This window comes from Phyllobates terribilis, unplaced genomic scaffold (assembly GCF_046119375.1).
Source record: "Phyllobates terribilis strain yellow unplaced genomic scaffold, ASM4611937v1 Scaffold_9__5_contigs__length_417890890, whole genome shotgun sequence".
Lineage (NCBI taxonomy): Eukaryota > Metazoa > Chordata > Amphibia > Anura > Dendrobatidae > Phyllobates > Phyllobates terribilis.
The window spans coordinates 35347936-35375628 of NW_027362769.1; the positions used below are offsets into that span (position 1 = coordinate 35347936).

The 27693-nt window shown below is 41.8% G+C and overlaps 1 protein-coding gene across 2 annotated transcripts in view; it reads left to right on the plus strand.

Annotated features, from left to right (window-relative positions):
* INO80D (INO80 complex subunit D) overlaps positions 1-27693 on the plus strand; it is an 85625-nt gene that overhangs the window by 27538 nt on the left and 30394 nt on the right. Inside the window, exons 2-4 of one of the 2 annotated variants that reach the window (XM_073646395.1) lie at positions 14114-14201; positions 14300-14546; positions 15594-16336. In XM_073646395.1, the coding sequence (XP_073502496.1) occupies positions 14329-14546; positions 15594-16336 (961 nt within the window). In that variant the 5' untranslated portion in view covers positions 14114-14201; positions 14300-14328. Of the gene's footprint in view, positions 1-14113; positions 14202-14281; positions 14547-15593; positions 16337-27693 lie in introns of those variants that run through there. The other variant, XM_073646394.1, reaches the window with a different exon arrangement.

The following is a 27693-nucleotide window of genomic DNA, read 5'->3' on the forward strand; positions in this document are numbered from 1 at the left end:
AAGGTGGCTACTTTGAAGAACCTAGAATATAAGACATATTTTCAGTTGTTTCACACTTTTTTGTTAAGTATATAATTCCACATGTGTTAATTCATAGTTTTGATGCCTTCAGTGTGAATGTACAATTTTCATAGTCATGAAAATACAGAAAAATCTTTAAATGAGGTGTGTCCAAACTTTTGGTCTGTACTGTATTTTAGGAGTTGGAGTCAGTCTATTTAATACTGACTCCCGATTCCGACTCCTCCAAAATGGACAGCGACTCCACAACTCCGACTCCACAGCCCTGATACTATGCAAGCACTTTGTTGTGTCTCACATATAATCACGTTACTACAACATGTACTGGGTGTGCTAGTGAGAAAAACTGATCTGCTGTGAGATACTAACGTACAGTAAAACCTCCCAAAATGGCTCTAACTCTCTTTATCCTGGCTAGATATTTCTGACAGATTCTCATGCTTCTTATATCCTATGCATTCTGGACCCTGATTGAGAGCACTACCTCATTTTGAATTGTTTTATTCAGTTTAAATGTTTCACTGTAAGTGTGGCGGGAGCCCGGCGGCGCTTCAGAGTTTTTAAAAATAAAGAAAAAACAAGAGGAAAGGAGTTTTCTGAAACACTTACTTGAAAAAAAAATCAATGTTTTTGACTGCTTCATATGTACATATGACTGCTGCAGCCAATCTCTGGACACCTCTGAGGTCAGTTTTGCAGCCAGGGATTGGCTGCAGTGCTCATATGTCTATTAGAAAACCAAGGAAGAGGTGGCAAGGGAGTGGATTATATAAACGGCTGAAGAGAAAAAAGTGCAAAAAATAGAGGCTTATCCAGTAATAATTATCAAGGATAGTATTAAACCTGACCTGTTCCCAAGTTGTGCCGCTGCTGCAGATCCACGGGTGATTTCACCAGAGAAATCTAAAAAAAAAAAATGGAAGTTTGTGGTTTGTATCCACGCAGCCAACTGATGCTGTAACAGAGATAATGCAAAAAAACCTTTTTTACATTCTCTGGCATTTTACGTTACTTCATCAGTTGGCAGTGTGGATACAGACCACAAACTTCCATTTATTTATTTTTTTATAAGGGAGTAGATTGACAGGGTAGGGTAAAGTATTGGAATCTTCACACAGAGTTTCTTTTTTAACCACTTTGCTCCAGAGCGCAGGAAGAAATGGACTACACAATTTGTGGTGCAATTTCTCATGAGCGTGCTGATACCCCATATGTGAGGGGAACCCACTGTTTGGGCGCATGACAGGGTTTGGAAGGGAAGGAGCGCCATTTGACTTTTTGAATGTAAAATTTGCTTGAATAATTAGCTAACGCCATGTTGCATTTGGGGAGCCCCTGATGTGCCTAAACAGTGGAAACCCCCCCACAAGTGACAACCATTTTGGAAACTAGACCCCTTAGGGAACTTATCTAGATGTGTGGTGAGCACCTTGAACCCCAAGGTGCTTCACAGAAGTTTATAATATTGAGCCGTAAAAATAAAATTTTCTCATTTTTCCCACAAAAAATGTTTTTCATCCCTTAATTTTGCATTATCATAAGGGTAACAGGAGAAATTGCACCATGAAATTTGTTGTGCAATTTCTCCTGAACACGCCGATACCCCATATGTGGGGGAAAACCACTGCTTTGGTGTACGGCAGGGTTCTGAAGAGAAAGGAGCGCTATGTTGGCTGGGATAGGTTGCAGACACCATGTCACATTTGAAGAGTCGCTGACATGCCAAAACAGCAGAAACCCCCACAAGTGACCCCATTTTGTAAACTACACCTCTCAAGGAATTCATCTAGGGAAGTAGTGAGCATTTTTTAATTTTTAAATTTATACCATTGGGCAGTGAAGAAAACATAATTCTATTTTTACCACAAAAAAAATGTTTCACCCTCAGATTTTACATTTTCACACAGGGCAATGGGTAAAAATGGTGCCGAAATGTGTCACACAATTTCTTCTAAAAGTGTCAATACCCCATATGTGGCTGTATCGTACCGCTCAGCCATACGGCGAGATCTGGGGGGGATGGAGTGCTATTTGACAATTGGAGAACAAATTATTGTAGAATAGGCATTTGGATTTGGGAGCACAAAATGTTGTGAATTTCTTTTGGGGGGCAAGGGCCATTTTGCTTTTCCAGAGCCTTTCTGCTACCAGTAACTTGGAAGTCCCTTATATTTTTAACTGACCTGAGTGGGGACTAGCTTTTTTTGAGGACTGAGTTGAAGCTTTTATTGGGAACATTTTACATATTGTTTATCCGGCGCTCTAGGCTGAGCACTTACATCGGGGTTTCCATCTAAATTTCCAAGTGATGTAATTCAGATGAAACCCCTGCGGGATCCATTCACTGTAATGAGGCAGCAGAGTTACTCTGGACTCCGTCTAGCCTCTGTTTAGCGGTGTCCTTTTTTTCAGAAGTGCACAAAACTGTGGCCAACCGCACTTTTATGCACGCCTAAAAAAACTGACACCGTGGGATCACAGGTCAGAAGGCATCCACAGTGGCCTATATCTGCCTCATTACAGGGAATCTTCCGTCTGAATCACGTATTTCAGAGATTTACACGGAAATTTTGGTGTAAGTGCTCAGTGCAGAGAGCAGGATAAATGTAAGCAGAGCCTTACTGCGATCTTTGGGAGACATAAACAAATCAGTAGCAGGTGAATAATTGGTTTTATTTATTTTTTACGCCATTCCTCGTGCAGTATAAGTGATGAGATTGCTTTATTCTTCGGGTCGGTGCGATTACAGAGATACCAGATTTATATCGGGCTTTTATGACTGACAGCTGTCACACACTAAAAGACGCTTTTTTTGCAAAATCTAGTTTTTGCATTGCCATATTTTGAGAGCTATAATTTTTCCATATTTCGGCCGACAGTCATGTGACGGCTTGATTTTTGCGGGACGAGTTGACATTTTTATTGGTACCATGTTTCGGTACGTGACATTTTTTGATCGCTTTCTATTCCGTTTTTTGGTAGGTAAAATTAATAAAAAAACAGCAATTCAGGAATTGTTTTTTGAGTTTTTTTTTTATGCCGTTCTGCGTGTGGTAAAAGTGATAAGGCAGCATTATTCTTCGGGTCACTACGTTTACAGCGATACTACACTTACTGTATATTTTTTTTTATGTTTTGGGTCTTTTACACAATAAAACAATTTTATGGAAAAAATATTTTTTTTGCATCGCTTTATTCTGAGAGCTATAACTTTTTTTATTTTTCGGCTGATGGAGCTGTATGGCGGCTTTTTTTTGCGGAATAAGATGACGTTTTCAGCGGTACCATTTTTATTTCCATTTTGCTTTTTGATCGCATTTTTTTCCACTTTTTGTTTGGCGATATGATGAAAAAGCATAGATTTTTTTGCTTTGTTTTTTATTTTTATTTTTTTTACGGTGTGCACAGAAAGAGTTAATTAATGTGAAAGTTTTATAGATCGGGTTGTTTCGGACGCGGTGATACCAAATATGTGTACTTCTTTTGTTTTTGTATAAATATACGGATTTATTGGTTTAATATTTTATTAGTTTTTAATTTATTTTGTGATTTATTTATTTATTTTTTTTTAACAGTTTGAAAACATTTTTTAGACTTTTTTTTTTACATTCTTACTTAGTCCCTGTATGGGACATTAATTTTTATTTTTCTAATCACTGTTCTCATGCAATGAAATAGACATGTATTGCATTGCATGAGAGCTGTTCTGACAGTTTCCCACGGTCTGTCTTCTGCTAGACTTCAGCTGCAGGCTGAGCCTAGCAGGACACCATATATGGCAGATCCAGAGGAGGTCATGTGACCTCCGGCTGCCATGACAACGGCAGGTCCTGTAAGACATCAGGGGGCCTTCGGAGAGGTAAGTGGACGACCCCCTCTCCTCTCACTATCTTCTAAATGCCGCGATCACTATAGATCACGGCATATAGAAGATAGCAAAGGGTTAACATCTTTGGGACCTGATCCAATCAGGTCCCGATGATGTCCCCTGTCAGAGCTATCGCTCTGCACCGCGGCCGCAGCACTTGCAGGACCCTGGGGGTCCTGAGGACTGCGGGACCACCGACCGTTTATAAACGTCGGCGCTGCAGAGAGCCCAGGCAGCGCCGACGTTTATGTACAGTGGGCGGTCTGGAAGCGGTTAACAGGTTTTGGAGCAGAAACTGAGCGGAGTTTCTGCTCCAAAAGCTCTGCCGAAATGATGGGAATGTGAGAGGGGGCATCATCGAAAAAAAATAAGTTATAGCTCGCAGAATAAAGCGATGCAAAAAAAAAAAATGTTTTTATTGTGTAAAAGCGCAAAAACATAAAAAAATATATAAATGTAACATCGCTGTAAACATACTGACCCGAAGAATAAAGCTGCCTTATCACTTTTCGCGTAAGGCATAAAAAAAACAATTCCTGAATTGTTGGTTCTTGTTTTTTCTGCCTCCCAAAAATCGAAATAGAAAGCGATCAAAAAATGTCATGTGCCTGAAAATGGTACCAATAAAAATGTCAACTTGTCCCGCAAAAACAAGCCCTCACATGACTTTGTTGGCCGAAATATGGAAAAATGATAGCTCTCAAAATTTGGTGATGCAAAAACTAGTCTTTGCGAAAAAAAAATAAAAATTTTTTAGTGTGTGACAGCTGCCAGCTGCCAAACATAAGAACACGATATAAATCTGTTATCGCTGTAGTCGCACCAACCCGAGGAATATAATCACTTATATCGCATGAGGAACAGCAAAAAAATAAAATAAAACCAGTTCTTCCCCTGCTGCTGATTTGTTCATTCTGCCTCCCAAAGATTGCAGTAAGGCTCTGTTCACAATTATCCTGCGCTGAGCACTTACATCGGGGTTTCCATGTAAATCGCCGAAATAAGTGATTCAGACAGAACCCCTGGCGGAAGATTCCGTATAATGAGGCAGATGGAGGCACTGTGGATGCTGTCTAGCCTGTGATCCCACGGTGTCCATCTTTTTAGGCGTGTATAAAAGTTCTGTCGGACACAGTTTTGTGAACCTCTTAAAGAAAACAAAAACAAACAAAAAAAAAACACACCGCTGAACAGAGGCCAGATGGAGTCCAGCGTAAGGCCGGTTTCACACATCCTGATATTTCTGGGACCGGGAAAAAAAAAAAGAGTACTCGAGATGTCCATGTGCACCTGTTTGGCAACTCAGGTCCGTCATCTGTTAACAGAAATATAGGGGCGTCCACGTTACTAGTAGCACAAAGGCTCTGGAAAGGCGAAATGGCTCTTGCCTCCCAAAAGAAATTCAGCAAATTCTGTGCTCCCAAATACAAATGCCCCCTCCCTTCTGAGCCCCAGTATGCCTGAACCGCAGTTAGCGTCCACATGTTTTCCATTTCTGTATTGATGAGAACCCGCCTAATTTATGGGTGCATGTCTCCAGAAGCATGAGCTGGGCACTACAACTTACTGGTCACTACAATGGCAGTTTGCAATTTTCACTCTGCAACATCCACTGCTGCTTGTTTCTTGAAAACACCCATGTAGTTAAAATCCTCATCACACCGGTAGATAAATTTCCAAAGGGGGATAATTTCCAAAATGGGGTCACTTGAGGGGGGGGCTTCTGCTCTTCTAGCACTTGGGGTCTCTGTATATGGAGTCTGCATACTATTCTAGGAAAATCTGCGCTCCAGGAGCCTGGCGCTCCGTCCCTCCTGAGTCTCGCCATATGGCAAAGCACTACTGTACTTATGGGGGTATTTCTACGTTCAGCAGGAATTGTGTGACTAATTTTGGTTCTACTTTTACCTATTTCCCCTTGTGAAAATGTAAAATCTGGGGTTAAAAAAATTTTTACGTTTAAAAATGTACCGTATTTTTCGGACTATAATGCTCACTGGACCATAAGACGCAACTAGGTTTTAGAGGAGGAAAATAGAAAAAAAATTAAGCAGAAAATGTGGTCATGATGCCCTGTTAAGGGGGAGGGGGTCTGTTGCTGTCACTGTTATAGGGGTAATTTCCCCTAATTCTGTTCATATCCCCCATCCTGGTATATATGGCCCCCTCTTTCCTGTTATATGTGGCCCTCATCCCTCTTCCTGGTATGTATGGCCCCCTCATCCTGGTATACTTGGCACCCTCTGATCCCCCTCATGCTGCACAGAAAAAAAATAAACTTTCATATTCCCCTCCTCTCACCTCCAGCGCTGTGTCACGCTCTGTGCCGGTACAGTCACTGCTCCCCACGCCGGGACTGCGTCAGCCCGCTATTAAAGGCCATGAATATTCACCACACCCATGGCAGCACATTTCTCTCTAGAATTCCTTGATAGTCTTGAGATTTTTATTCTACCCTGCACAGATTCAAGACACCCTGTGCCAGGTGCAGCAAAGCAGCCCCAGAACATAAAGGAGCCTCCTTCATGTTTCACAGTAGGGACAGTGTTCTTTTGTTGATATGCTTCATTTTTCCATCTGCACATAGAGCTGATGTGCCTTGCCAAAAACTTCCATTTTTGTCTCATCTGTCCATAGGACATTCTCCCAGCCCAGAAGCTTTGTGGCTTGACAACATGTTTAGCAAATTCCAGTCTGGCTTTTTTATGATTTTTTTTCAACAATGGTGTTCTCCTTGGTCGTCTCCCATGAAGTCCACTTTGGATCAAACAAAGACGAATGGTGCGATCTGACACTGATGTTCCTTGAGCTTGAAGTTCACCTTTAATCTCTTTAGAAGTTTTCCTGGGCTCTTTTGTTACCATTCGTATTATCCGTTTCTTTGATTTGTCATCAATTTTCCTCCTGCGGCCATGTCCAGAGAGGTTGGCTACAGTCCCATGGATCTTAAATTTCTGAATAATATGTGCACCTGTAGTCACAGGAACATCAAGCTGCTTGGAGATGGTCTTATAACCTTTAACTTTAACATGCTTGTCTAGAATTTTCTTTCTAATCTCCTGAGACAACTCTTTCCTTTGCTTCGTCTGGTCCATGTTGAGTGTGGTACACACCATGTCACCAAACAGCACAGGGAGTATCTGTAGCCCTATATACAGGCCCACTGACTGGTTACAAGTTTGTAGACACCTGTGATGCTAATTAGTGGACACAACTTGATTTAACATGTCCCTTTTGTCACATTATTTTCAGGGGTACCATTATTTCTGTCCTGGCCTATTTCATGAGTTTAATTTTTTTTTTAAATTCTGTGGAAGCAGGGTTGAAAAGCAATGTCTGACTTTCATTTGTTAATTTTCATAGATTTTTAATGTATTATTACTTTTGTCAAATTCAAGTTATTTCTGTGACCCTTGTGGGTTTTTCTTTCATTAAACGAGGGGTACCAACAGTTTTGACCACGTGTGTATGGGGTATTGGCGTACCCCGGAGTAATTGCACAACAAATTTTGGGGTCTATTTTCTCTCCTGCTATCTTTGTGAAAATGAGAAAAATTGAGGCTAAAGTAATATTTTTGTGGGAAAAATATATATATATTTTTTCACAGTTCAACATAGAATTCTGTGAAGCACCAGTGGGTTCAAGATGCTCACCATTTGTCTAGATAAATTCTTTGAGGGGTCTAGTTTCCAAAATGTCATCACTTGTGAGGGGTTTCCACTGTTTAGGCATATCAGCGGCTCCCCAAACGCGACATGGCGTCCGCTCTAGATTCCAGCTAATTTTGCGCTCATTCCCTTCCGGGCCCTGCTGTGCGCCCAAACAGTAGTTTTTCCCCACATATGGGTAGCGGTGTACTCAGAAGAAATTGCACAACAAATTTTTGGGACCATTTTCTCCTGTTACTTTTTCTGAAACTAAAAAATTTGGGGCTAAAATGAAATTTTTGTTAAAAATTATTTTTTTCCTTCCACATTGCATTAATTCCTGTTAAGCACCTGAAGAGTTAATGAACTTCTTGAATGTGGTATTGAGGACTTTCAGGGGTGCAGTTTTTAGAATGGTGTCACTTTTGGGTACTTTCTATCATATTGGCCCCTCAAAGTCACTTCAAATGTGATGTGGTCCCTAAAAATGAAAAATGGTTCTGTAAATTTTGTTGGAAAAATTATTAAAAAATTATACAGATGTAAAGTTGACTTGTGGGAAATGTTATTTAATAACTATTTTCTGTGACATATCTCTCTGATTTAAGGGCTTAAGAATTAAAAGTTTGAAAATTGTGGAATTTTCAAAATTTTCGCCAAATTTCTGTCATATAGAAGAAATTTTACCAATATCATGAAGTACAATATGTCACGAACAAACAATTAGGAAGGGGTTAGGTTATTTTAGGGTTTGTACTTCTATGACTCTGATCTGTTTGGAGAAGCGGAAATGAAATGGTCGGGTACAGGACACATTGATTTAATGTCTCCCCCCCCCCCCCCCCAAAAAAAAAAATAAAAAATTCAGATAGCAGACAGAACGGACACAAGCTGAAGAATAAAACAATGGGTCCTGAAATTGAATGTTTTTATAAGGGCTGTGGAGTTGGAGTCGGTGTCCATTTTGGTGGAGTCGGAATAAAATGATAAAATAAAATATATAATAAATTGGGTACAGTAGTTCAATGCAGTTTGTGGGGAATATTTTTTCATAAGAATTTGGGAAAGTCATGAAATGTCCTATTCCTGATCTAAGGGTCTAGACTTTTAGCTGAGATGAATCTGTGCTACAGTAAATTTATCACTTAAACATGAGCCATGTATGAGGGAGTCAGAGTTGTGGAGTCGGAGTTGGAGTCGGTGTCATGGAAATTGAGGAGTCTGAGTTGGAATCGGAGGTTTGACTTACCGACTCCACAGCCCTGGTTTTTATGTATATTTTACCACACCTGAACCAGATCAGAAACTCTGAAATACAAAAGGAAATGGGAATGTGGGCTAAGGGCGTACTTGCACATCAAGTTTTCTCATACGTGTGTTGTCTCTTTTATATGGACTGATAGGCTGTAATGGAACTGTCCCTGCAGATCCGTTTTTAAGTATCGTGCTTACCCAGGGCAGAGTTGTTCATAGACCTCTCCAGTAAAAAAAAAAAGCAGATGCTTTGATATCCGGTTAGATCCATTCTCAAAGATTCTTGTCCCGTATCATCACTGCGGATTCTCCCCTCTTCTGGAGTAATTTGCCCTTTTTTAGTGTCTTTTAGTATTTTTATACCTTATTCTCGACACAATTGAATCTCATTTTTTTATCAACAAATGTGCTTATCCAGATATTTCCTGCAGATTTATGAACTGCGACTTTTACCAAATGCTTCCTTCTATTTTGCCACATCTCACTCCAGTCCTCCCTGGAGTAATGTTTCTGGAGGAGATTTTAAAGCAAATGTGCAACTTTTTAAAGGATTTCTGACTTTTAATGTTAAACCACGAGACAAAAAAAAGGAAGAAAAGGGAGTTCAATAAATTGGAAATGGTGAATAGAGGTCTCCTATTTTTACATGGATCCTTGTAGAAATAGGTACTTTTTTCCATTTGCATCTGTGTTTAATCCTTTACATTTTTGTATTAAACTGAATCCATTACAAAATGGTTCCCAGACTGAAATGTGAACCCAGCCTTACATGTAGAGCAGGGAGCAGGAGGAATTGTGTATAAATGGCTAGATCACAATGGAGTCAGTGGAAGCAGTATCTTCATAGATCTTGTGCAGTGAGAGGAGGCCATGGAGTTATCTATGCTCCTGCCGTGCCCTGGCCAATCGATTATTGTAGCCGCCATCCCATCTGCTCCATTACTACATAACTAATTAGCCAGCAATAGAATGAAGGCGCCCAAGTGTGAAGTGTCTGTATGGCCTGGAGGTAACGGAAAAAGGGTGATGACTTCCAACTGCTCAAGTGTCTCCGGGTGTAGAACTGCAGGCCTACCTGTCTCACAATGCAGCTGGCATCTGAGGTCTTGGTCATTATATATACAGTGCCTACAAGTAGTATTCAACCCCCTGCAGATTTAGCTGGTTTGATAAGATGCAAATAAGTTAGAGCCTTCAAACTGCAAACGAGAGTAGGTTTTATGAACAGAAGCATAAATCTTACAAACCAAAAAGTTATGTTGCTCAGTTGAATTTTATTAAATTTTAAACATAAAAGTGTGGGTCAATTATTATACAACCCCTATGTTTAATATTTTGTGGAATAACCCTTGTTTGCAATTACAGCTAATAATCATCTTTTATAAGACCTGATCAGGCCGGCACAGGTCTGTGGAGTTATCTTGGCTCACTCCTCCATGCAGATCTTCTCCAAGTTATCTAGGTTCTTTGGGTGTCTCATGTGGACTTTATTCTTGTGCTCCTTCCACAAGTTTTCAATTGGGTTAAGGTCAGGAGACTGACTAGGCCACTCCAACACCTTGACTTTTTCCCTATTGAACCAGGCCTTGGTTTTCTTGGCTGTGTGCTTTGGGTCGTTGTCTTGTTGGAAGATGAAATTACGACCCATCTTAAGATCCTTGATGGAGGAGCGGAGGTTCTTGGCCAAAATCTCCAGGTAGGCCGTGCTATCCATCTTCTCATGGATGCGGACCAGATGGCCAGGCCCCTTGGCAGAGAAACAGCCCCACAGCATGATGCTGCCACCACCATGCTTGACTGTAGGGATGGTATTCTTGGGGTCGTATGCAGTGCCATCCAGTCTCCAAACGTCACGTGTGTGGTTGGCACCAAAGATCTCGATCTTGGTCTCATCAGACCATAGAACCTTGAACCAGTCTGTCTCAGAGTCCTCCAAGTGATCATGAGCAAACTGTAGACGAGCCTTGACATGACGCTTTGAAAGTAAAGGAACCTTACGGGCTCGTCTGGAACGGAGACCATTGCGGTGGAGTACGTTACTTATGGTATTGACTGAAACCAATGTCCCCACTGCCATGAGATCTTCCCGGAGCTCCTTCCTTGTTGTCCTTGGGTTAGCCTTGACTCTTCGGACAAGCCTGGCCTCGGCACGGGAGGACACTTTAAAAGGCTGTCCTGGCCGTGGAAGGCTAACAGTAGTTCCATAAGCCTTCCACTTACGGATGATGCTCCCAACAGTGGAGACAGGTAGGCCCAACTCCTTGGAAAGGGTTTTGCACCCCTTGCCAGCCTTGTGACCCTCCACGATCTGGTCTCTGATGGCCTTGGAATGCTCCTTTGTCTTTCCCATGTTGACCATGTCTGAGTGCTGTTCACAAGTTTGGGGAGGGTCTTAAATAGTCAGAAAAGGCTGGCAAAAGAGATCTTTAATCCACACATGTGAAGCTCATTATTCTTGGTGCCTGAACTACTTCTTAATACTTTAGGGGGACCAAACAGAATTCTTGTGGTTTGAGGGGTGGAATAATAAATGACACTCTGAATTAACTTTTTACGTTTTTTAAAAAAAAACAAACAAAACAAAAAAACAAAAACAAAATTTGCTGCAGAGCATTTCCCACTTCCAGGCTGATCTACAGTACAAATGTCACAATGCCAAGTTAATTCCGCATGTGTCAACCAGCTAAATCTGCAGGGGGTTGAATACTACTTGTAGGCACTGTGTGTGTGTGTATATATATATATATATATATATATATATATATATATATATATATATATATATATATATATATATATATATATATATATATATTATATTTAAGTACGTTATATGTCTTTTATCTAATAGTGAATGGTTAAAAATGAAACATTGCTGTGAGGCCTCCTTAGTTTTTACATATGGTATCAGGGCTGGTTTGCATTTCCTAGGTACTTGCAGCCATTGCTTTTAATCATGTAGCGGCCACATTTTAGCCACTCACTTTACCTTAGGACATGGATTTTGGAGGTGATCCACTTGGAAAAAAAATCTGTGTGAACATGAAGGATACTCTCATCACACTGACACACCGGTTGCCATCTCACACACAGTCTCTGGTGCTGAATATTGGTATTGCGTTTACCTAGAGATGACGTAAGGGACAGAGAGGCTCTCGCGTGATTATCAGTATGCACTACTACTCTCATCAGGAGGCTCTGGACACTTTGTGCATCTTCTCCTGCTTGGTCCAGGGTCAGTAATAAGATGTCTTTCCCATTGTCCCATCTAAATGAAACCAAATAAACCAGGCCTGTTCTTCAGCATGCAGCTACTCTCAGCGTGGCTGTTCTTACAGATGAAGTGCAATCCTTTTCCATGCATCACCTATAAAAACAATAAAAAATCTGCATGTAGTCTTTTACTTGCTGTATTCACATGTCACAGTTGGAATTACAACTCCTATTTTCAGTATGTGATTTGTACCACACATCAAAGCAGTTTTATGTTTTTTCTTTTTTGTCCTTGTGGCTGAAGTAAGTGAGTTCAATTTACTTCACTTGTACAAACTACTATATATGGCCAAATAAAGCCAAACCATGATAAGTTGTGGTACTCTATTGTAGTGTATCTAAATTACAATTTTGGTCATTGTTATAGACCCTTTAAAACAACCCCCCTGATAATCTCAGCCTGAATTCATGCAATGCCCCAGTGCCGTTTTATTTTCTCGGACAGCACACTGACCCATAGACTTTCAGCGATCCGTACACATATTAGTATTAATAACCGCTGCGTGTCTCTGCTCCATGAGACTCAGAGCTGGGCCTGTTCTCATCCGTTTTGCGGATCAGACTCTGCCATTAAAGTCTGTGAGGATTTGTGTAAAACGGATGACACACAGAAGACAGACTTTGTAGGTCAGTGCTCCATCCACATTTAACCCATCATTAACTGATACATTGTGAAGAATCGGTGGATAAGTCAAAGTTCAGAAAGTCTACCTGCTTCAGTGAAAAAAACTGATGTATAAGAGTAGATTCACATGGGCGTATGAAAATCGTTCAGTCTCATCCAGGGAAGTGGGACTGTTTTCTCACTTGTCATCCCTGTGCAGTTCTTGTGCTCTCTGTATACAATCTGCTTTTTTACACAGCAGCTATTAATCATTTACAGTTTCCTATGTTACAGAATTGCAGTGTATCCGTAAAAATCGTATGTTATGTTGTGGCTCCGTAAGGCATCCAATTTTTTTTATTTTATTTTTTTTTACACACCCATAGACCTGAATGGTTGAGTGTCATCCAACGTATGGAAGAAACTAGTGCAAATTGAATAACCCTGCTCCTAGTGCTGTCTGTTATTTTTATGGACAGCACTTAGACCGAAAATACGCTTGTGTGAACAAGCACTTACATGGATGACTCCTGAGAAAAAATTGCTAATTTTCTCTCGGATGGTAACACTCGGATGTGTGAATGTAGCCCAATTCTGTGATTTCTCAGCTGGAAATTGATTGAACTGTTCCTCTATTAGTGAGGTAATGTGTTTTTTTTTTTTTTTTTTTTACCAAAGCCCTGCGCCCCATCTGCCACTCCGTGCGTCCCTCTCCATGTGTCCCATCTACCCCTGCGCCCCTCTCCGTGTGCCCCGTCTGCCCCTGCGCCCCTCTCCGTGCGCCCCATCTGCCTCATTTCCCCTCTCCGTGCGTCCCATCTGCCCCTCCGCCCCTCTCCATGTGCCCCATCTGCTCCTCCGTCCATCTCCGTGCGTCCCATCTGCCCCTGCACCCCTCTCCGTGCGTCCCATCTGCCCCTGCGCCCCATCTGCCCCTGCGCCCCTCTTTGTGCGTCCCACCTGCCCCTGCCTCCTCTCCATGTGCCCTATGTGTAGTGTTAGAGCCGTTTCTTACCAGTGAAACTTGGCCAGCTGATCCAGCCTGGGTTATAGACGGTCACCTACATGCCGCTCTGGGCTTCACGCTGGTTTCTATTGACTCCTTAGTAAATTGATCCCTATCAGCCGTGTTTAACTAGTTTCTGGTTTCCGTATACAACCAGCATGTTCTTAGGATGAACAGAAAGTGAATTTCTTCCCATTTTGACTTCTCTTCACATTGATTCTGGATGGAGTGAGATGCATACCCTGCTGTTTGTTACTATGCTCCACAGACCACAGTGCCAGGACACTGTTTCTTATTTCTCTCCTTTTATGTAATGATGAGCATATTCTCAGCTTTTTTCACACCTAAACTCTTTGCCAATTTACTCTGATACAAGAAAATGTGATATTTTCTGATGTACGGCATTTACATTTATTCCCTCTTTTTTTTATCTTTCCAGGGAACCTTTCCTTGCTCCCTGTTGTAGAGGGCTTGTTGGAGGGCACGTCACCTGATAAGCCAATAAAATGCATAAAGTTTGAGATCAGGTAAGATGCCATACTTCCTAATGGCAACAATATCATACGGTGCATGAAGACATTGCCCACAATGGAGCCACTGTTGACTCAAATCATTGTTCTTCCAGCTGATGTTCACAAGGAACAGAGTCACGTGATGTATGAAGGCAAACACATACACTTCTCTGAGGTTGACAATAAGCCCCTATGCTCCTACAGTCCCAAACTCTGCAAGCAGAGAAGGCTCAACGGTTACGCTTTCTGTATCCGACACGTTTTAGAGGACAAGACTGCCCCCTTCAAGCAATGTGAATATGTGGCCAAGTATAATAGCCAACGTTGCACTAATCCAATCCCGAAATCAGAGGACCGGAGGTAAGTGGCCCATTCTTCCCTGTCACTTACGTCTGAATGCAGCTTTAGGCATGAGAAAATTAGAGCTGGAGCCTGCCACCTTCTGTTTTTATGTGAGCGCTGATAATAAAAGTACATCTCTTACCTTGGCAGACTCTGCCTGTCGCCAATTACATGATTGGACATTAAAGGGGCTGTCCACTACTCTTGACAACCTCTTCTGAATCCCTATGTTTCCCTCTCTGTAAAATAACACATTTGTACTCTCCTCTGGTGCTGTCACTGTTCTAGCGATTTTGGCACTGGCTCTCCCGGGCATCGTGCATGCCAATCAGTGCTGGCTTTGTTTTCCTCTCCTATGGACAGAATTGACATCCGGAGGAACGGAGAGCTGTGGCTTCCTCTTGATTTGTCTGAAGCAGAGGAGAGTGAAGCCTTTGCTGATTGGTTGCAGGGATGGCGTGACATAATGTCATGTGATCCCTGGGAGAGCTAGTGCCAACACCGCTGGAACGGAAACTGCACCGAAGGCCAGTATAAGTGTTATTATTTTACTGGGGGGGGGGAACCTAGGGATTGAGAAGGGGTTGTCCGAGTAGTGGGCATCCCCTTTAACTTGTATATCTGGCAGGTTATCCTCCATGTGTTCTTCATTCGTCACTGCAGGGAAAATGACAATCTGCTGTGATTTCAGTGTCGGAACCTGGGCCTACATGTATCTACTGATTTCCAGACCAGCTCCATTGGTCGTATGTAGTGTAGCATTTTACAATTTGTACAGGGGATCCCAAAACCTGCAAGCGTTCTCTCTGCTTAGCAGTTTTATTTTTAGTCTTTTTGCTGCCACTTACAATAGACACTCTGTGAAAAGGGGTCCTATTTTTTTATTTTTTCTCCATGACTTTACATTTTTTGACATGTACTTTCAATTTCCAGACTCAGTTAGTATCTTCTATGTATGACCAGATTGTCCAATTGGACCACAAAATCTTAATGTCCAAACCCCAGTTAAGTCCTGAGCTTTAATTCTGCATTTTGGACTAATGTATTTGTTTTTCTTTTTGCAAGGTACTGCAACAGTCACCTGCAGGTACTGGGGTTTATCCCCAAAAAGGAAAGGAAGAAAAAGAATGATGCACTGGAGGAAGTAAAGCCTAGGCATCAAATGGAAACTGTGGCCTTCAGCTTAACAGTGCCCACCTTGGCCTTGAAGATGCCCAATGGACTGGACGGTATGACGCTTTCCCCTCCTGGAGCCAGGCTTCCTCTCCACTACCTGGAGACGGACTTGGATGACTCCTTCATGATTGAAGAGGAGGATGAAGAGATTAAGAAAGGCGCATGCATTAAAAAGAAACTACAGAGCAAGTTGGCCCAGAACCGGCAGCGGCAAAAAGAGACAGAGATAATAAAAGTTCATCAAGAGCACTTTAGCCCTCAACCTGCACCTTCTCAGCTGCAACCTCTGTCTCTTCAAGAGCAGCAGATGCTAGTGCAGCCGGCACCAACATCACTGAAATCCAATGGGCTAGCGCCGAGCCTGGCTTGTACGTCGCCTCAGCCTCAGAACACCAGCTTACCAGTACAGGGAGCGTCTCCCATAGCGCACACACTAGCACAAATAAAGACTCTGTCTAATAAGAGACAACACCCTGCCCCTCCACCCTCCTCAGATCCGCCACGTTCAGACAGGATTCATGTGACAGCCTCTGCCTTACCAACGTACTCGTCTTGTGTTAGCCGGCTGCAGAGACTAATGAAACTGTGCACGCAAAAGCACCAACTGGATTCAGATTTATTTCCACATTTGGGTAAGTCCATAAATCCGACTTATTAATTTATCACTATAAATGGTGAATTCCTAATTCCTGTAGAACTGTCAATGTCCTCCACTAATACCAGTCAATATAAAAAAAATTTAATAAATTCTAATGGAAGTATTGACTAGAAAAATGAAGTGAGAAATGTAGGATAGAACATCTTAAATAGTTTTATAGGATGCTGATATCGATGGTCTATTCTTGGGTCAGGTCATCAATCTCAGACTCCTTCTCCCCCTTACTAACAAGGTGATTGAAGGGACCAAGATCCTCCTTCACTTCATTGTTTGCTGGGTACAGTGCCATATGTTTTGTAGTGTGCAAATTGAAGTGGTCAGTGGGGCGCTAGAAACTGGATAAGCCGCTGGAAAAGGATAAAACAAACCTCTTTATTGAAGTTCTAATGCCCACAACGCGTTTCTGCAGCGGTCTGCTGCCTTCATCAGGTGTAACTCCACCTGATGAAGGCAGCAGACCGCTGCAGAAACGCGTTGTGGGCATTAGAACTTCAATAAAAAGGTTTGTTTTATCCTTTTCCAGCGCCTTATCCAGTTTCTAGCGCCCCACTGACCACTTCAATTTGCACACTGTTCACTTTTCCCTTGGGAGTTGTGGCTGGAGGCTGCAGAGAACTGGATACAATTTCAGCTGCAGAGAACTGGATACAATTTCAGCTGCAGGACCTGTAGGACCTGCGATGATGTCATCACCCATGTGACCCCGCCCGGAATCACATGATTGGAAGCTCCATCTGCTAATCCAGAGGAGACACTGAAGGCATCGTGGCAGCGCTATCAGCGCCAGAAGCTGTTTAACCTGGGTTGTGCGGTCTGCACAACGGACTCAGGTGAGCAGACCACTGTATCTGCAAGTATATTCTACTTCCATACAGGTTCACACAAGCACTGCGCTTTTCTACCCCACCCCCTTTTTTGTCTTTATATGTTTTGTAGTGGCTGTGCCTGGTATTGCAATTCACTTGTATGGGACTGGACTGTAGTACCAGGCACAGCCACTACAAAATGTACGGCGCTGTTCCTGGGAGCTATGAAGGAGATGTGTAGCTCGCTGGATTGCCGTTACCCATTCAATCAGCTGATCTTTGGAGGTGGTGGGATTCGGACCCCCACCCATTGGAAATTCATGGCTTATCCTAAGGATAGTCCATCAATATTTGTATCTCTGCGTTTGTTAAAAGTCCAGTGAATCAAGATATAAAAATGAACTCCCCCATAAGATAGATGACGTAAAGAAAGAAAAAAAATCAAAACATCAGAATTGTCGGTCAGCCCTCCTTGTTAAAAAAAGAAAAAAAAACTTTCATGGCATTGTATGTATCCCAAGTTGATAAGAGTGCAACTGTCAGCTCAAAAGAAAAATCAAAACGTTCCGACTCTCGGACAATGATGAATTTTTTTTCACCGCATAAATAAAAAAAGATGTAATTTTGGTGTTGTTGTACTGACCTGAAGAATCCTACCACCCGGATAATATTACCATATACTGGATACCGGAAAAAGGAAATCCAAAAAGCAATGGCGCAATTGTATTTTTTTTTCAACATTTCATTCCACTTGGAATTTTTTCTGTTTTCCAGTACATTGAATAGTAATAACAATGGTGTCAATTATGACTACAACTCGTCCCACAAAAAACAAGCCATATGTGGCCGGTTGCTCGCCTGCATTCAGTGCTTAATCGCTTCCCGACTGCCCACTGTATAGAAACGTCGGCGCTGCCTGAGTTCTGTCAGCACCGACTTTTATAAACGGTTGGTGGTCCCACAGCACTCAGGACTCCCAGGGTCCTGCATACACTGCGGGTGCAGTGCAGAGCAGTAGTTCTGACTGGGGATATCATTGGAACCTGATAAGATCAGGTCCCAATGATGTTAACCCTTTACTATCTTCTAGATTCTGCGATCCATAGCGATCGCAGCATTTAGGAGATAGTGAGAGGAGAGGGGGTCGTCCACTTACCTTTCCGACGGCCCCCCTGATGCCTGAGAGGACCTGGCATTGTCATGGCAGCCGGAGGTCACATGACCACCGCTGGGTCTGCCATGTAGGGTGTCCTGCTAGGCTCAGCCAGCAGCTGAAGTCTAGCAGGAGATCTGACCGGGTAAAACTGTCAGCAGAGCTCTCATGCAATGCAATACATGTCTATTGCATTGCATGAGACCAGTGATCAAAAAAATAAAAATTGATGTCCCATACAGGGACTAAGTAAAAAATAAAATCACAAAATAAAAAAATATTAAACCAATAAATCCATATATTTATGCAAAAACAAGAAAATACACATATTTGGTATCGCCACATCCGGAACAACCCCCATCTATAAAACTGTCACACTAATTAACCCCTTCTGTGCACACCGTAAAAAAAAAAAAAAAAAAAAAAAAACTGAGCAAAAAACTATTCTTTTTAATCATATCGCCAAACAAAAAGTGGAATAAAATGCGATCAAAAAGCCAAGTGGAAATTAAAATGGTACCTCTGAAAAAAACATCTGGTCCCGCAAAAAAAAGCCGCCATACAGCTCCATCAGCCGAAAAATAAAAAAGTTATAGCTCTCAGAATAAAGCGATGCAAAAAAAAATATTTTTTCTATAAAATAGTTTTATTGTGTAAAAGCGCCAAAACATAAAAAAATATATAAATGTAGTATCGCTGTAAACGTACTGACCCGAAAAATAAAGCTGCCTTATCACTTTTACCACACGCAAAACCTCTCAAAAAAAACAAATCCTGAAGTGCTGTTTTTTGTTCATTTTACCTCCCAAACAACGGAATAGAAAGCGATCAAAAAATGTCACATACTCAAGATGTTCCCAATAAAAGCTTCAACTCGGTCCTCAAAAAAAAGCAAGTCCCCACTCAGGTCCGTTATCTGTTGAAAATATAAGGCACTTCCAAGTTACTGGTAGCACAAAGGCTCTGGAAAAGCAAAATGGCCCTTGCCCCCCAAAAGAAATACAGAAAATTTTGTGCTCCCAAATCCAAATGTCTCCATCCCTTCTGAGCCCCACAATGTGCCTAACTACATTTAGGGTCCACATGTTTGGCATTCCTGTAGCGATGAGAGCTTGCCTAATTTACAGGTTCATGTCTCCAGAAGCATGAGCTGGGCACTACGTACTGGTCACTACAGTATACTGGTCACTACAGCGTACTGGTCACTTCAACTGCAGTTTGAAATTTTCACTCCGCAACATCCACTGCTGCTGGTTTCTGGAAAAGACCCATGGAGTCAAATCATCACTACACCTGTAGGTAAATTCCCAAAGGGGTATCATTTCCAAAATGGGATCACTTGAGCTGGGATTCTGCTCTTCTAGCACTTAGGGGCTGTGCATTTGGAGTCTGCAAACTATTCTGCAATAATTTGTTCTCCAAGAGGCAAAATAGCACTCCGTCCCTCCCGGGTCTCTCCATATGACTAAGGCTGCGTGCCCACTATGCGTTTTTCAATCGTTTTTGCCGTGAAATTTCCGCAGGGAAAACGCTTAAAAAACGCTTGGTAATACGTGCCCCATGGTCCCCAATGATAATCCGCATGTGCTGTGCACATGCTGCGGAAATTTCCGCTGCGGATTATCATTGAGGAAAAATCCTCAGCATGTCCATTAATTTTGCGGATACGCAGCGTAATAGCCGCCATTGACTTGCATTGTATCGCTTAATATCCGCATGGCTACATGTGCACATGCGGATATGAAGCGATTCAATGTGCGGATGGTACCCGGGTCTGGAGAAGGGGAGACTCTCACCCGACTCGGGTACCATAGTACCTGTAAAAAAAAAAAAAAAAAATTGTAAAATAAAAAATATACATTATACTCACCTTCTGATGTCCCCCAGTCTCCTGTACGATGCGTCCTGGCTCCCCGGCAGCTCGCGGTGGTGTAAAAAGACCTTCCATGACGTCATTTAGTCATGTGACAGGTCATGCGACCGCTAAGGTATAGATGATTGTCGGGGAGATGAGGTTCAGTACTGATTACGGACTACTGACTCTCTTGTTCTCTAGAAGTAGGCTGCTGCCAGAGGAGTGTAGCACTGGCTGTATCATAGAGGACGCTCCTGCATATGGGAGAAATGGCCTATATGGCTACCAGCCAATCTATCATTGGGCCACAGCTATCTGAGGTGTATGGAAGCTTAAAGGTTTTTTTTCCATGAACAGAAGTTCACTTTAATAATTGTCTGTGTCTGACTGTGTACGGAACATATCACATCTCCTGGGCAGGGGAGGAAGCAAAAGAATATACAGACATTACAGCCGGGGATCACAGAGGATTCATTTTGTGAGGTAAAATATTGATTAAAAACAGGCAGGGAAATATTTTACCTCACAAAATGAATCCTCTGTGATCCCCGGCTGTAATGTCTGTATTGTCTTTTGCTCCTCCCCCGCCCAGGAGATGTGGTACGTCCCGTACACGGTCAGACACAGACAATTTTTAAAGTGCACTTTTGTTCATGGAAAAACCCCTTTAAGGCTGATGTTGCAAACTCTGTGTTCCGTCCTAGTCTCACATTCTGCCTTTCGTTTTGCACGGTTGTTCCTTTCGGTCCAAGAAAAAAAATAGTAAATAGCTAGAAATTATTATTTTCCCAAATGGGGCAGGACAGAGCAAGGAGATGTGTGCGGTACTAGTGTGGTGCTCCGCTAGGGTGAATGCGCACTGTACTGTGGTTGGATTTTGCTAGAGGTCGTGTACTAGGAATGACCCGTTTTTGTGCCGTGGTCTAGGGGTAATATTTCTCCTTGCGGAGAGCGACATGTTAAGCATGTCAAATTGAGGAGACTTTTAAAGCTGCAATGCTCCTCTGGGAAATATTCTAATTGTTTCTTCAGAGAGGAAGAGAACCAGAACTCTAGTGCCACCTGCAGGAAGTAGCAATCCTACAAGTCAATAGTGACCCTTTAACAGGCCTGATCACATGACTTAGGATAAAAAGCCAGAGCCAGAAACTCAATTTGCAGACAGTGTGTTGTTACTGCCCATCGTCAGTGCAAAGTGTGAGTTCTGGTTTGGCTGGATGAGAGGCGTCAGACCGGTATCCAAGGGGTAAGAGTGACGTGTAAAGCACGTCAGGTGAAGAGACTTTTAAAGCCGCAATGCTCCTCTGGGAAATATGCAAATTGTCTCTACGGAGAGGAAGAGGACGGGAACTCTAGTGCCACCTACAGGACCCTTTAACAAGCCTTATCACATGAGTTAACATGTCACTCTCCGCAAGGAGAAATAGTACCACTAGATACCGGTCTGACGCCTCTCATCCAAGCAAACCAGAACTCACACTTTGCACTGAGGAGGGGCAGTACCCCGAAACACAGTGTCTGGAAATTGAGTTTCTGGTCTTGGCTTTTTATCCTAAGTCATGTGATAAGGCTTGTTGAAGGGTCACTATTGACTTTTAGGTGTGCCGTGGTGGAACACTTGGGTAATGGAGGCCCTCCACTATAAGCTCCTGCCTTTTATTACACCGTTATGTGACTGAGCAGCAGAACGCTCTTACACTTTACCCTCCTCTCATTCTTACTTTGCAGGGAGCTGGTGACATCTTGTGGTTGCATTCATAATTGCATTGCTGTTTGTTGTTTCTGTGGAAACTACATAGGCTTATTCCTGGCGTCCGTTCTCATTCATCTAAGGCCTCATTCATACGTCTGTGTTGCACGTACATGTTGTATCCATTTTTTTTCACAGATACAACACGTACCAGTTATAATCTATGCTGCTGTGCACATGTCCGTTTTTTTCTGGCAGAAGGGATGAAAAGTGCCAATGCAAGTCTATGCGTCCATGAAAAACACGTAAAACACATGGATGGCATCAGTGTACAGTCTGTGTGCTGTCCGTATTTAACATTGCAAAGTATAGGAGAAGCTTTGTCATTTATTTCTTTATCCATCCGTGAAAAACACTGATGAGAATGAAACACATACCAAATACTGATGCAAAACACTGATACGATTTTATCATTTGAAATAATTAGCCGTTTATTGTTGTCTCAACATACAAGTCATCAGACGTTTCAGCCCCTCCCGGGCTTTTTTCAATAATCATAACTTTGTCAGCTATTATGGACTGTTAGATCATGCCCGGAGCATAATGTAAAAGGCTTCTGACAGTGCAGTACTGATAGGTATAATGCACTGCAAAGCTGGTGTATTGCAATGCATTATACCAGCGATCAGAGTAAAAAAAATTAAGTCCCATAGAGGACTAAGTAAAAGAGAAACTAAAAAAAATAATTGTAGAAATATTTAAAAAAATCACAAAATGAAAAATCAATTTATATTCATGTAAAACAAAAATAAACAAAAGATGTACACAAATTTCTGGCGTCCAGAGCAATCCGATGTATAAAATTGTTGCACTAATTAATCCCTTAAGGGAATACTGTAAAAAAAAAAATTAAAAAAAAGTGCCATAAAAAGATGCTTTTTCCTGATTCCACCTGATCAAAAAGTTGTGTAAATAAATTGTTAAATCTCTGAAAATGTCATCTTGTCCCACAAAAACGAGCCGCCATATAGCTCCATCAGCGTAGAGATAAAAGCTATAACTCTCAAAATAAAGCAATGCAAAAAAAAATTCCTTTTTCTAAAAAAAAAAAAAAAAAAAAAAAAAAATTGTGTAAAAGCGGCAATACATAAAAAAATGATTTAAATGTGGTATGGCTGTAATCACCCTCACCTAAAGAATAAAACTTTCTTTTCAATTTAACCACTCCCGGAAAGGCTTCAAAAAAGCCCCTCCCAAAAATTTTTTGTTTATTCTGCCTTCCAAAAATCGGAATAGAAAGCGATCAAAAAATGTTGTGACCAAAAATGGTACCGATAAAAACGTCAACTCGTCCTACAAAATAAAACACCCTCACATGACTGTCGGCCGAAATATGAAAAAATTATAGCTCTCAAAATATGGAGATGCAAAAACTGTTTTTGTGAAAAAAAAAACAAAGTTTTCTTACTGTGATGGAAAAAATTGGTTTTACAGTAAAAAGTGTCTTACAGTGTGTGACAGCAGCCAATCTTAAAAAAGCCTAAATTTTTTTTAGTATTGCTGTAATCGCACCCACCCGAAGAATAAAGTAGTCTAATCACTTATACCACATGAAGAATGGCATAAAAAATGAAACCAATTCTTCACCTGCTGTTGATCTGTTTATTCTGCCTCCCAAAGATCGCAGTAAGGCTCAGCTCACATATATCCTGCGCTCTACGCTGAAAGCTTACACCAGGGTTTGCGGAACGCCCGACGGAAGATTCCCTATAATGAGGCAGATGAAAGCACTATGGACGCCTCCTGACCCAAGATCTGGCAGTATCTGTCTTTTTAACCCCTTCGCGATCTTGGGATTTTCCGTTTTTGCATTTTCGTTTTTTGCTCCCCTTGTTCCCAGAGCCATAGCGTTTTTATTTTTTGGGCAATATGGCCGTGTGAGGGCTTATTTTTTGCAGAACGAGTTGTACTTTTAAACACCATTACTAGTTTTACCATATCGTGTACTGGAAAACAGGAAAAAAATTCCAAGTGCAGTGAAATTGCAAAAAAAATGCAATTCCACAGTTTTGTTTTTTTTCTTTCTTTCCACGTTCACTGAATGCTAAAACTGACCTGCCATCATTATTTTTTTCAGGTCATTAAGAGTTCACAGACACCAAACATGTATAGGCTCTTTTTTATTTAAGTGGTGAAAAGAAAATCCAAAGTTTGCTTAAAAAAAATGGTGCCGTAGCGTCTACATTTTTTGCGATCTGGGGCCAGGTGAGGGCTTATTTTTTGCACATCAATATTGATTGATCGGGTGATACCAAATATCTGTATGTGGGGTTTATTTTTTATTTTATTTTGAATGGGGCAAAAGGAGGGTGATTATATTTTTTTAATATTTTTAAAAACATTTTTTTTAAACTTTTTGCATGCTTCAATAGTCTCCATAGGAGACTAGAAGCAGCAACTGTCTGAACGCCTCTACTACATAGCGGTGATGAGCAGATCACCTCTATGTAGCAGAAATGCTCCTGTACTATGAGCGCCGACCACTAGGTGGCGATCATAGTAATCTTTACATGACAACCACTGGAGTCTGCTGCAGACCCAGGATTGTCATGACTACCCATCGGTGACCCGCGATCACGTAACGGGGTCACCGATGGGCGGGGCTAATGCCGCTCTTCCGGCACGGCGATGTTAAATGCTGCTGTCAGAGATTGACCGTGGCATTTAACATGTTAACAGCCGCGGGTGGATCGCGATTCCACCCGTGGCTGTTGTGGGCACATGTCAGCTGATTGTTACAGCTGACATGTGCCAGGTTCAGTGCGGGCTCACCGCCGGAGCCCTCACTGAACCGGGGGTGATGGCCTGGGGTGTACTAATACGCCCCAGGCCAGTAAGGGGTTAAGCTTGCATAGAAAATGCGATCGACCACTGTTTTGTGCACCTCTGAAAAGGATATTGTTGAACAGAGGTCAGGTGGAGTCCAGAGTAACTCTGCTGCCTCATTATAGTGATTAGATCCGTCTAGGGTTTCATCTGAATCACATCATGCAAAGATTTCAATGGAAACCCCGAAGTAAGTGCTCAGCGTAGAGCGCAGGATAAATGTGATCCCAAATGTTATGTAAAATGTTCCAAATACAGGCTTCAACTCAATCCACAAAAAAAGCAAGTCCCCAATCAGGTCCGTCATCTGTCAATGGAAATATAGGGGGCTTCCACGTTACTAGTAATACAAAGCCTCTGGAAAAGTGCTATGGCTTCTCAGTCTCCAAAAGAAATCCAGCGAATTCTGGTCTCCCAAATCCAAATACCCCCCCCCCCTCCCTTCTGAGCCCCACAGTGTGCCTAAACCACATTTAGCATCCACATGTTTGCCATTTCTGTAGTGATGAGAGCCCGCCTAATTTTCGGATGCATGTCTCCAGAAGCACGAGCTGCTAATAATGTACTGGGCACTACAACGTACTTGACAGTACAATGGCAAATTTTCACTTGAGAACATTCATTGCTGCTTGTTTCTGTAAAACACACATGGATTCAAAATCGTAACTACTTCTGTAGAAAAATTCCTAGAGAGGTGTAATTTCCATGATGGGGTCACTTGAGGGGAATATTCTGCTCTTTTGGCACTTAGGGGCTCTGCTCTGTGTATGGAGTCTGCAAACTATTCTAGGCAAATAGCGCTCCATCCCTCCCAAGTCTCGCCATGTGGCTAAGCAGTACTTTACAGCCACATATGGTGTATTTCCACTTCCAGCAGAAATTGTGTGACAAATTTTGGTGCAATTTTAATCCATTTCTCCCCTGTGAAAATATAAAATCTGGGGCTAAAACTAAATTTTTGTGGTAAAAATGTAAAGATTTTTCTTCACTGACCAATGGTATAAAATTCTGTGACGCACCCGTGGTAACAATATGATCACTGCACCCTTAGATGAATTCATTGAGAGCTGTAGTTTGTAAAATGGGGTTTCTGCTGTTCTGGCACCGCAGGGACTCTCCCAGTGGGTCATGGTACCCACATACCATAACAATAAAATCTGCACTATAATATGGTGCTCCTTTCCTTTTGAGCTTTCCACTATGCCCCAAAAGTATTTCCCTATTACATGCAGGGTATTGGCGTACGAAGGAGAAATTGCACAGCAAACTGTGAAGTCAATTTTTTTCCTATTAGCTCTTATAAAATTTATAAAATTGGGGCTAAAATAACATTTTAGCAGTAAAAATATAATTATTCTTTCTTCACCGACCAATGGTATAAATTTCTATGAGGCACATGTGGTGTGAACATGCTCACTGCACCCCTAGATGAATTCATTGAGTGGTGTAGTTTGTAAAATGGGGTAAATTATGGGGGGTTTCTGCTGTTCTGACACCTCAAGGGCTCTGCCCATATGACATTTCACCCTCAGACCATTCCAGCAAAATCTTATCTTCAATATGGCGTGTCTTTCCTTCAGAGCATTGCACCGTGCCTCAAAAGTAGTTTTCGACCACATATGGGGTATCTTTGTACTCAGGAGCAAATTGTATGGTGCTGTCACCCTTGCTAAAATGCAAAATTTGGGGATAAAACAACATTTTTTTGTGGGAAAAATTATTTTTTATTTTCACGGCTCAACGGTATAAACTTCTGTGAAGCACCTGGGGATTCAAAGTGCTCATCACATCCTTTGAGGAATCTAGTTTCCAAATGGGGTCACTTGTTTGGGATTTCCACTGTTTAGGCACATCAGGGGCTCTCAAAATGCAACATGGCGTCCTCTCTCTATTACATCCACTTTTACGTAAAAAAAAACGGTGCTGCTTCCCTTCTGAGCCTTGACGTGCACCCAAACAGTAGTTTCCCCCCACATATGTGCGTACTCTGGAGAAATTGCACAAAAGATTTTGGGGTCCATTTTCTCCTGTTACCCTTGTGAAAATAAAAATTTTGGGCGCTAAATTGACATTTTTGTGGGGAAAAAAAAAAATCATTCTTTTTTTCTTCCACATTGCATTAATTCCTGTGAAGCACCTGAAGGGTTAATACATTTCTTGAATGTGATTTTGAGCACTTTGAGGGGTGCAGTTTTTAGAATGGTGTCTTTTTTTTTTTTTAAATATAGGTCCCCCAAAGTTGCTTCAAATGTAATGTGGTCCCTAAAATGGTTTTGTAAATTTTGTTGGAAAAATGAGAAATTGCCAATCAACTTTTAAACCTTCTAACTTCCTAACAAAAAAAAAAGTTTAAAAAATGATGCAGATGTAAAGTAGACATGTGGGAAATGTTATTTATTAACTATGTTGAGTGGGGGAAAACCACTGTTTGGGCGCATGGCAGGGTTCGGAAGGGAATGAGCGTCATTTGACTTTTTGAATGTAAAATTTGCTGGCATAATTAACGGACGCCTTGTCGTGTTTGGAGAGCCCCTGTTGTGGCTAACCAGTGGAAACCCCCCACAAGTGACACCATTTTGGAAGCTAGACCCCTCAGTGAACTTATCTAGATGTGTGTTGAGCACTTTGAACACCGAGAAGTTTACAACATTGAAAATAACAACGTGAAAATAAAAAAAATTAAAAAAATTTTCCCGCAAGAATGTTTTTTAGCACAAAATTTTGCATTTTCACAAGGATAACAGGAGAAAATGGACCCCAAAATTTGTTGTGCAATTCCTCTTGAGTATGCAGATACCCCATAGGAACTACTTTTGAGGCATAGTGCAAAGCTCAGAAGGGAAGAAGCACCATATTGGAGTTCAGATTTTGTTGGACTGGTTTCAGGGTGCCATGTCACATTGGTAAAGCCCCTGAGGTGCCAGATCAGCAGAACCCCCCC